Source organism: Andrographis paniculata, unplaced genomic scaffold (genome assembly GCF_009805555.1).
Source record: "Andrographis paniculata isolate CXL003 unplaced genomic scaffold, ASM980555v1 Contig21END, whole genome shotgun sequence".
NCBI lineage: Eukaryota > Viridiplantae > Streptophyta > Magnoliopsida > Lamiales > Acanthaceae > Andrographis > Andrographis paniculata.
In genome coordinates, this window is record NW_026137502.1 from 1,319,249 (window position 1) to 1,330,965 (window position 11,717).

At 33.9% G+C, this 11,717-nt stretch overlaps 1 protein-coding gene and 1 non-coding gene across 2 annotated transcripts; both read left to right on the forward strand.

The window, feature by feature from the left end:
• Positions 1-5,676: 5,676 nt before the first annotated feature.
• Positions 5,677-5,750, forward strand: TRNAR-UCG (transfer RNA arginine (anticodon UCG)). The gene has a single exon. It is a non-coding gene; the product is annotated as a tRNA-Arg (tRNA).
• A 137-nt stretch (positions 5,751-5,887) lies between these two features.
• LOC127244957 (pentatricopeptide repeat-containing protein At2g29760, chloroplastic-like) lies at positions 5,888-9,225 on the forward strand. Its single transcript, XM_051265571.1, has 2 exons — positions 5,888-7,803; positions 9,083-9,225. The coding sequence occupies exon 1, from the start codon at positions 5,909-5,911 to the stop codon at positions 7,793-7,795; it is 1,887 nt and encodes a 628-aa protein (XP_051121528.1). The 5' UTR covers positions 5,888-5,908; the 3' UTR covers positions 7,796-7,803; positions 9,083-9,225.
• The last annotated feature ends 2,492 nt before the right edge of the window (positions 9,226-11,717 follow it).

An 11,717-nucleotide genomic window follows, 5' to 3' on the forward strand; every position in this document is an offset into this window, starting at 1 on the left:
TTAATTTTCTTTGCGCTTGTCTCACCGGTTTCGAATCCTCCTCGAGTGTGATCCTATGGGTACAGAATGAGTGATCAATACATTTTATATCAGCGATCGTCCATCCAATGGAGGTCTTGTGATCTTTCAGAACCTTACTCAATTTCTTTTCTTGTTCTGGTGTCAATTTTGCGGAGATGATCACCGGTAGAGTATTCTTCTTTCCCAAATAAACGTACTTCAGAGTTTTAGGTAGAGGCTTCAATTCCAATTCAGGTGCCTGCATCAAAGATGGTAATAAACACTGATTAGATTCATGTAAAAATATTGGAGCCAATTCATAACTTGGTGACTCTCTCGGAGTTAAGTTAAGCTCCTTAAGAACTTTTATTATTCTCTTGTCTATGGCTATCTCTCTCACATGTTCTTCCTCCAGATGTTCTATCAACACGATCTTCAATTCGTCGGAACCACTTAATTCAAATGTGTCTTGCACTAAGGGATCAATTTCCCTTAGCTGCCATAACTTTTTGAGAAGGAATGAAAACACATGCATACTTATATCAAACACGGTTGTGTTTGAATACATAATTTGACCTAATGTTTGAACACGATCATGTTGGATTCGAATAAGATGCTATGTCAGTTTTCGTTACCGTCACGTCAGTTTATTCCGTTGAAATTTCAACGGTGGAACAAAAAATGATAGTTAAGTTTTTTAATAGAACTAATTTTGATAAATCTTTTTGAGTGGTACTAAAAATGAAAAAAAAAATAATTTTAATGAGATTACTTTTGATTTTGGCTTAAAAAATCCTACTCTTTAAAATTCAAATCCAAAATCTACACCTCCAACCAAATACAACATTATATTTTATTCACCGTTTTTTTCTTCCAAAAAATATCAAATCAATTTTTTATTTTTTATTTTTATATTATATTAATTATCATTTTACATTCAAAATATCATATTAATACATATTTATATTGAATGAAAAAATATTTAAATTATATATTTTTATTATTAACAAAAGTTCAAAATCCAATGTTCTGTTTCTTCAACAAAAAGTTTTCTAACATATTTTTTCAAAAATATTAATATAATACACACTCATTATTATTATTATTATTATTATTATTATTATTATTATTATTATTATTATCTACACAATTCTCCGTACTTCATATAAAAAAATATTCAAACCAAAACACAATATAAACATATTCCAAATTTCAAACCAAATACACCGTTAAAATTTACTATTAATTATAATATTTTTTAAAAATATTAAAATTTAAATTATTTTTATTATTTAAATTTTCAGCTACATTCGAGACCAATTTTTTTATATTATGCCCGAGTCGAATTTTCTGATTTTTGGACCATGTTTATTTTAATCAGTTTTAATTAATCGAATTCAAAATAAAATTTTGAAATAATTGTGAGTAAAAAACTGAAAATAGATTCATTTGAATTAGTTAAGATTTAATTGTAATTAAAAATTCCGTAATTTTACTTCTTTTTTTGGAAAGTAACGTAATTGAGTGTGATAACTAAAAAAAAAATATGAGAATAATTGGATGGGACAGAGAGAATAATATACACACTGACACAGTATATAATATATATACTTTATCCACACACAAAAGATAATTCAAACATAATCTATTAGTTTTTATATTATCAATATGATTTTTCATCACTAATATAAAAAATATATTTATTTAAAATCACAAAGTGAAAAAAACTTAGTGGGATATCTAGTGTTGACAAAATAGACCCGGCCCGAAAATTCGATTCAAACTCGGCACAAAAAATCATACTTGGGCATAAAAAATAGGCCCAAATTTTTTCGGGCTGTGAATGGTCTGTCCCGATTTTATAATTTAAATATATTTTAAATAAATAATTTTATAAATATAGTATATATATATCCAAAATTGAAATATAGTGTAATGGTTGAAGTTGTGTTATTATTGATAATTTATGTGTTCAATTGCTATGTTTATTATTCAAAATTTTATTGAACTTGTATTAGATTTTTAAAAAAGTATAATTAAAAATAAATAAATAAATAAAATTGGGCTAGCTCGGCCCGGAACGATTTTGACCCGGGCCGTCCTTGGCCTGGATTCCCAAGCCCAATATCAAACCAGACCCGACGTTGTCCCGATCTAAAATAAATCAGATCGCATTAGCCCGGCACGAACAGATCGGGCCGGCCCGATATTGCCATCTCTAGTGATATATATATATATATAAAAGAAAAACTAATACTGCGATAATGATAACATTACATAATACATAATATATATATATAAAAAAAAGAATAAAATCCAAGTAGAATAAAAAATAAATGAATTTGAATTTAGTTTGTTAATAGTTAATACTCCCTCCGTGCAACTAGAAAGTATACATATTTCTATTTTCGAACGATCCAATTACAAAGTAATCATTTCATTAAATATTCTATTTTTTCCACGAATAACCCTACTTTACATCACATCATTAATTTTATACCAAAAAAGTAAGAGAAAATTTGTCATTACACTACTTTTATCTACCCACTATAATTAAAATACTATTATTTCTTAAACTTCGCGCCAAAAGTAAATGTATACTTTTTGTTTGAACAGAGAAAGTATGATTTTTTTTAGTTTTGGTTGATGATTTTTAACCAGTGAAATCCAATGGTTTACATATGTCCAATTGACTTTGGAGTTAATGTCTTAAATGTTGCTCAATATGAAAATATTTAATTGAAGTTACCAAAAGAAATGAATGCTGATCACCCTCTGTGTAACTTCAATTAAAACAAATTGAGAGAAATATGCAACATATTATGAATGTATGAAAAATACGAGATTGTGTGATGTAAGACAAAAAGAAATCTAAGAGTTGGAGTTTAAGGATTTTTGTGCTGAACATTAAACATTGTTTCTCTGTAAGCCTGAATTACAGTTGTAGGTCAATAATGATCGAAATAGGTTAACAATTGATTTTGTATTTTAAATGTACTGCTTTCGGTGTGTTTAGATTGTATGATCCGATTACAAACTCTCTGTTTATAATATGATATATATATTTAGTATTTTTATATTATTTAAATTTTCATATTTCACATAAAAACATTATCATTTCAAATTATTTCACAAAATAAATACACATTGTCACTTAACTTTTGACTTTTTGGGAATATAACTAAAATTATAATCATATAAAAAATGAAGTGAAAAAAAGTACTTGCACAAAAGCAGCCAAGAGCGGAATTGTCTAAAGGAAACTAACAATAAAAAGGTTGCTTATTTAAAGGATTTTGGATAAGTTCTACTATTTATTCAAATACTTTTATAAAAAAAATATCAAATTAAATATTTATTTTATAATTTTTATAATATATTATATCTGTCATCAAAATTTATTTTCAAATTTTTTTTTATCATTTAAATTTATTCTTTTATTTTTTAGTATAAAAATACTATTTTTTCTATTTTTTATTTACTCTGATAAGAAATTACTTTTATTTTTACTTATTTTTTTTAAAATATGTGTCGGACTAAATGGGAATACTTTTTTATGACCGAGTACTAAAAATTAATTTTATATTCAAATATCACATCAATACTTATTTATATCAAATTATACAACTATTTCAATTTAAATTTTTAAATATTCAAATCTCAAATCAAAATACAAACCCCAAAACAAACACACCTTATCGAATTATAATTTTTTAAAATAAATCAATACATATTTTATTTTATGTTTTAATATAAGATGCGTTTACTTTGTATTTTTCGATGTATGTAATTTTATGTTAGTACGAAAAATTGTATCAATAATATAAAAAGGGTAAACTATTTTTTTAGTCCCGTAACTGGACCCCCTTATCATTTTAGTCTCGTAAGTGGAGCCTGTCGCAAACTAGTCCCATAAGTGAAAAATTTTTGCTGTTTTAGTCCTCCGGCGCCGGAGACACCCGCGTGGCTCGCCGGAGGTGACGTATCAGCCAGGTGTCGCTGACCTGGCAGACACGTAGATTTTTTTAATTTTTTTTCATTTTTTAAATTTTTTTTAAAACTTATTTTCAATTTATTTGTATTTTTTTATTTGTTACAATTAAAAAAAAATTTAAAAATTTAAAAAATTGAAAAATTAAAAATAAATCCACGTGTCCGCCAGGTGTCGCTGACCTGGCGGGACATCTGGCGGACACGTCACCTCCGGCGAGCCATGCAGGCGTCTCCGGCGCCGGAGGACTAAAACAGCAAAAGTTTTTCACTTATGGGACTAGTTTGCGACAGGCTCCACTTACAGGACTAAAATGATAAAGGGGTCCAGTTACGGGACTAAAAAAATAATTTACCCTATGAAAAATAAAATTCCCTCCATCATAACTCAATGTATCCACTTGTCTTTACTTGTATAATTTTCACCGTGATTTTACTATTCCAAAATTATTTTCTTTAAAAATTTCAAATTAATCACTTATTTTTCATTTATAATATTACATTAAAATTTACTCTTTTTTTATTCAAAACATTATATCATTATATATTTATATCACATCAAATAACTATTTTAATTCAAAATTTTACTATTCAAAATCAAAATCTCACACATAAACACACTAACATTTTATTGATTAGTGAAAATATAAGATAATTTTGACATTTTTATCATTAAAAATACGAATGAAATGAATAATTTTGTAAAAATTAAAAGTATATTTTGATATTTAACTATGATTATTTTTATTATAATTGAAAATAAATATTTTTTAGTAAAACATAACAAAAATAGTATAAAAAGTAAATTAAGTTGAAAAAAAAAAAAAATTTATATTAAATTGTTAATTTTATATAAAATAATATAATATATTATATATTATATTTTTCGTAATATTAATCGAAAAAAATATAAAATTTATTAGGTAAACAAATTCATATTTCCCCCTCCAACTAAATGTATCATTTTATTTTATTATACTTCCTCTGTCTTATAGGAAGGATACTATTTTTTATTTTTGTCCGTCTCAAAATAGGATACAATTTTCTAATTTAATAACTGTACTACCCGCTTAACATAATAAATACTCTTACAATTTACAATATATTACACAAATATCATCACTTTTGTAATACACCATACTAATAAGGACATTTTTGTCTTTTACTACAAACTAATATAATACTAATATTTTAAAATTTACATGCAAAAAACAAATTGTGCTCTTTTTACGGGACGGAAGGAGTAATAGATTATGAAATAATAATAATATTTATTAGTTAGTTTAAGTATGTAAATTTCTTTTGATATATTTGCTCTTGAAAATACAAAGTAAATGAATATTTTTGTAAAATTTAGGGTATAATATTTAGATATAATTATTTTACTGTAATTGAAAATAAATATTTTAAGTGAGATGTATAAAAATAGTAAAAAAAATATACATTGAGTTGCGATGGTATAGTAAAATATAATACTTTCTTCGTCTCTATAAAATATTTATATTTTTTATTTCGCTCCGACTTATATATTTATTATTTTATTTTTTTTAAAATATGATTATAAATTTTAGTTATATTTTAAATTCATAAATTTAAAATCTTAATTAAATTATTTATTAATTATTTTTTACCTTAATTCTTGTATTTATAGGTTAAATAAATAAATATGTGCTTAAGTAATTAAATGACCGCATAGCGCAGTGGATTAGCGCGTTTGACTTCGGATCAAAAGGTCGTGGGTTCGACTCCCACTGTGGTCGGTTATTTTATTTTTTCCTTTTCCAGTCCTATTTGCCCCAACTCTTCTAACGGGTCAACACGCCCGTGTTTACCAACACCGCACAAGGACAATTGCATGAATGAAAGTATGAAACACTAATGCACCATACAACACGAAGACACAGAAAATCTCCGACTGATGCTTCAGTTCGTGCGCCGTATTCGCCGCCCCGATTTCCGATCAAACCTCAAATTCAATTCGCCTCCGATCGCCGCCCTCCGCCGCTCGATCAGTTCAAATTCGAATTCGAGACTGGATAATCTCTCCCGCCTGTTGCAGCAACGCCACGTCCCGCCGCGATGGCTGCTCCAAATCCACGCTCTAATGTTCACCATGGGTGCCCACCAGGACAACCTCATCGCCGCTCGACTCATCGCCCACTACTCTGCCGAATCGGCGATCGATGTCTTCAATTCGTTGCAGAACCCCGACGTCTTCTCCTTCAATTCACTCATCCACACCATGGCCGACGAGAATCGTCCCCGAGCCGCGCTATTGCTTTTTAAGGAGCTCAAATCCCGCCCAATTTCGCCTAATCACCTGACCTTGTCCTTCCTTCTCAAGGCGTGCTCAATCGACGCCATTGATGCGAGTTCTGTGAAGCAAATACATTCTGATGTCGTCAAATTGGGATTCGCCTGCGAAGCTTTTGTTCTCAACGGTTTGCTCGTCGCCTACGCCAAGGGGGTTAGGGATTTAGTGTCCGCCCGCCATGTGTTCGACAAAATGCCTCACAGAAATCTGGTTTGTTCCTGGACTTGTTTGATTTCTTCCTATGCTAAACTCGGATTCCCCGACGATGCCTTGAATCTATTCGCCACAATGCTGACTGAAAATCTTCGCCCGGCAAGCGACACCATGATCAACATTTTATCGGCCTGTTCGAGACTTGATCTTCAAGGAATCCAAAAATGGGTGAATCTGCTAGAACAGAATGCAGCTGATGAGTTAGACTCTACTAACAGCATTAGTTTCGATTACACGAATATCGTCCTCGTCTACCTGTTTGGAAAATGGCGAAAGATCGACAAGAGTAGGGAAGCATTCGACAAAATTTCCGAAAACGGCAGAAAAAGTGTTCTTTCTTGGAATGCCATGATCGGCGCTTATGAGCAGAACGGCTGCGCCGTGGAGGCATTGGCTACTTTCCGATCGATGATAAGTAGCAACGATTGTCGTCCAAACCACGTCACCATGGTTAGCATCCTCTCAGCGTGCGCTGAAATCGGGGACTTATCGCTTGGGTCGTGGATCCACGAATACATTCGAAACGGGGGGCAGAAAAGCACGCTTGCATCGAACGTTAACCTCGCCACCGCATTGATAGACATGTACTCGAAATGCGGCGATTTGGACAGCGCACGTGCCGTCTTCCGCGAGATGAGTAGAAAAGACGTGGTTTCGATCAACGCCATGATCATGGGTCTCGCCGTGAACGGAAACGGAGACGAGGCTTTGAGCCTTTTCTCGGAAATTCAAGAACTCGGCTTGCGCCCTAATTCCGGAACCCTCCTCGCCGTTTTGTGCGCGTGTAGCCACTCCGGTCTTATACGCGAAGGGCGCGAAATTTTCAACGACATGATCGTTGCGCCTCGGCTGGAACACTATGCTTGTTACATTGATCTTCTGTCCCGATCGGGTTTTATCGAAGAAGCTCTCGATGTTGCGGCCTCCATGCCTTTCGAACCCAATAGATTTGTTTGGGGGTCGCTGCTCGCCGGCTGCATTCGCCACGGCCGGTTAGAGCTGTCGCAAATGATCTCGGCTGCGCTGATTGAAGTTGATCCCGAGAACTCCGGCGGGTACGTAATGCTGTCGAATTCGTTGGCTGCAGACAGGCGGTGGCGCGGCGTGGTGAGTCTGAGGGGCGCTATGAGGGAGAAAGGCGTCGAGAAGCAACCCGGGTGCAGTTGGATCGACGTCGACAGAACGGTGCATGAGTTCGTCGCCGGATCCGCCGGAATGCAGTGCATTCGTCGGACGTTGGACTCGCTGTCGAAAGAAATGAGATTATGGAGCTCGTAGAGGCTAAGGTTCCATTTATACAGAAGTTTTTTGAGTTGGTATTTGATCCGAGGATCTGTAAAGTATTATTTTCTCACAAAATATTAGATTAAAAATACTTATTTAAACAAAAAATTTAAATTAATTTCAAATCTAAACAAGAATTTTCAAACCCTAGATTTCAGCAATTGGATAAATATAGAATTCTTCATCAAAGTTGTACCCTTATACTCTCCAACAAAATGGGAAGAGGCCTTATTAATTGATAAATAAATCACCATATGAAGTGGTATACAGAATGAAGCCAAAGATTGATGATCTTAAAGCTTTTGGTTGCTTGTGTTTTGTATACAATTTTGATCCATATAAATATCTAAACTAGATAAGAGAGAAAGGGTACAAGGTATTCATTTTTGAGACATGAACTTTTCTGATCACAATACATGTGATATTCTATGAACACATATTCCCGAGCACAAGTCTTCCAATGAAGACACCTACTGGCATGGACACATCTAGCTATACCCCATGAGAAAAAAAAATAAAAAATAGTCGACTATTCAATGAGTGTTGTTCATAAAGATAACAACGTTGGAAACCAGATAGTGTCGGAGGAGACTACAAAAGTTGGTATTGAAGTTGCATCTGATCCCACTGTGTCTCATGATCAAGATAGACACACAGAGTAACAAAGAAACCAAACTCATGAATGATTATATATGTTTTGCAGCCCAAAGCCTTCTTGACTGAAGTAGAGGATGAACCAAAATCTCATATTGAAGCAACTAAAGATCCCAAATGGGTGAAAGCTAGCTATGCAAGAGGCTTTAGAGAAGAATAGCACTTGGAAATTTAACAGAACTACCAAAAGATAAGAAAATAATAGGTTGCAAATGGATTTATAGGATAAAAAAGAACAAGATAGGACTATAAAAAGAAATAAGTCAAGATTAGTAACCAAGGGATATCTGCAAGTTCATGGAAAAGATTTCGATGAAAGTTTTGTCTTTGTGACTAAAGATGTGACAACAAAGATTTCGATGAAAGTTTTGTTTTTGGTGATTCAACAGATTGATGAGAATAATATCTTTTTGTATGGATAGTTAGGTCAGTTCTGCACGTTGAGGATATCCATTTATGAGCTTAAGCAAGTCCCAAGAATTTGGTACACAAATATTGACGGAAAAATTTATTGTCTTTGGATTCAAATGATCTCTTCGTGACCATTGCTTATTATTTATGTACGAAGGATATGATACTATAGTGTATATTGATGACATACTTTTGGTTGAATCCTTTCCGATGAAGGTTAACAAAGTAAAGGATTATCTGCACAAGACCTTCACAATTAAAGATCTTGGTGAGGCAAATTACTTCCATGGCACTTGTACTATCTTGGGTTAAATACACAAAGGGTATTATCGAGGAAGTGGGATGGTGTGGCTGCTTGAACACCTTTGCCGAAAGGTTTGAAACTATCAAGTGATGCTCGTGAGGCTCTCCCTAATCCTAGTCCTTTTCCAAACAAGAGGCGACTTGGATGGCTCATATACTTTAACTTCTCTAGACTTAACATTTGTTATACCACTCAGCAACTAAGTCAGTTCATGAGGCGTCCCACTTCTCTACATTGGAAGACAAGTCTTCATCTTTTGCAATATTTCAAAAGAGCACTAGATTTGAGTTTAGTGTACTTAAAGTCCGATTCATTGAAATTGGTTGCTTGTTGTGATACTGATTGGGGTCATGTCCAGATTCAAGAAAGTCTATTACAAGTTATTGTGTCTTCATTGGACTAAACTTAATCTATTGGAAAGCTAAGAAACATTCCACCGTTAGTTTGTCTTCAACACAATATGATTATAGAGCTATGATCACAACTACGTGTGAACTAATATGGTTTTCTTATCTTATCAAATCACTTCATATACCTTGCCAATTATATTTAATTTTGATAGCTAAGATGCCCTTCATATGGCAGAAAATCTTGTTTTTCATGAGAAAACCAAGCACATTGATATGGATTGTCATTTCATCCGGAACCATTACACCATTGGGTTTACTTCTTTACTCCATGTCCATAGCTCAAATCAGCTTGCCAATCTTCTTACAAAATTTTTCCTTGGACCAGCTCATAGATGTTTGCAAACCAACTTTGTTTATACTCGTTTGTTTTGGGCCATGTTAGTTAATTTAGTGTAGCTCATTTTTAGTCTAATATGTCACGGGCTGACATTTCTGCCCCTGGTTCTCGGCCATAGTCCGTCCCATGTGTGCGAGCCTCTGTCCTGTATGGCCGAATAATGACCCATATCTTGGTGCATGTACGTGTTCCACATGATTCTCTCATACTATATGGTATATCCCGATTCTCTCATAATATATGGTATATCCCGGGCGTGTTGCGCACAGGGGACGGCTGGTCTAAGCCTCAGCGCGGGCATGGCCTAGGCGCCGGGCGTGTCAGCTTCCGGACACGTTACATATAGTATCAGAGCGGACCTTGACGCTGGTGGCGAACGAAGCGACAAAGTGGGCATGTCTCGAGACAAGGAGCATGTCGATGGGCACGTCAAGGATGATCATGTCCTAAGGTAATTGGACAGTCCGACGTTGTCGAGCACGTCAAGGAAGAGCATGTCCTTAGATTACTGGACATCTCAAGGAGGGGGAGTATGCTCGATGTTGCTGAAAGGGCCAAGAGGGCCGAGCTTTGTTCGTGAGGGAAAAACCACGTTAAGGACGATCATCAGGCGAAAATTGCACAAGCCGCAACAAAGAATGTCCTGGATGGTGTGTGGAGATGCGCAGCGGAAGTTGGGTTGCACATGGATTATAGCAAAAGACCTCGCTGGCTGTTGGTGAGCACAAAAAAAAGAAGGGTATGCAGGAAATGATCGACGGAGTGATGCCGGAGGCATACCGAGGTGCAAAAAACAATGTAAGTGCACTCAAGTAGCGTTGCACGAGGGCGTTTGCGACTTGAAGTGGGGGAGTTTGTCACGGGCTCACATTCCTGCCCCTGGTTTTCGACCATAGTCCGTCCCATGTGTGCGAGCCCCTGTCCTGTATGGCCAACTAATGACTCATATCTTGGTGCATGTACGTGTTCCGCATGATTCTTCCATACTGTATGGTATATCCCGGACGTATTGTGCACAGGGGACGACTGGTCTGGACCTCAGCGCAAGCGTGGCCTAGGCGCCGGGCGTGTCAGCTTCCGGACACGTTACAAATAGCTTAGATTAATCTATTTAAATGAGATAAATATTTTTTACCTCAAATCTCTTATTTTTCATTAGTAGAAACTTCTTGAGCATGTTCTTCCAATTAAAGATTATCGATGTGTCCAATTAATATTATAAAATACTACAATATATACGAAGAAACAATTAGCACAATATATTATTTTATATATTAATTTACTCATAATTAGCATAAAATGCCTCAAATTAAAAACAATCACACCCCAGTACGCACTTGGGTAGCGACCGCACAGGTTTTCATGTCATAAAACAAAAAAATATAGAATAGCCCACATAGTTGTTATATAAAAATAAAAATGAATAGCCCACATAGTTCATCTAGTATAACTTATTTTATCAGCTATTAAGTTTAGTCGAAATTTTCCTAAAGCGTACTCGAAAAGTAGTAACTATGGTTTTCATGTTATAAAAAAATAAAACATAAAATACAATTCTCACATTTTTCATCTCTAATTAATTTGTAAGGGTAATAGCAAAATATTTTTGTGTTTTAATAAAAATGCATAAAATCTCATGTTTTTTTTTTTTGCATTAAATTAAAATAGGCACAAAACACCATCTCCGTCCAAAACTGATGTCTAGTTATGCAAGTTCTATACTTCTTAAATAGCTTTATTTGAATAAAATAAATTAATAATAATTGATCAATCTTAATTTTTATAATTTTTTTTTTTGGT

What these genes read in the sequence shown, in the direction of transcription:
- LOC127244957 (XM_051265571.1), top strand. Translation starts at nt 5,909, where the DNA reads ATGCTTCAGTTCGTGCGCCGTATTCGCCGCCCCGATTTCCGATCAAAC.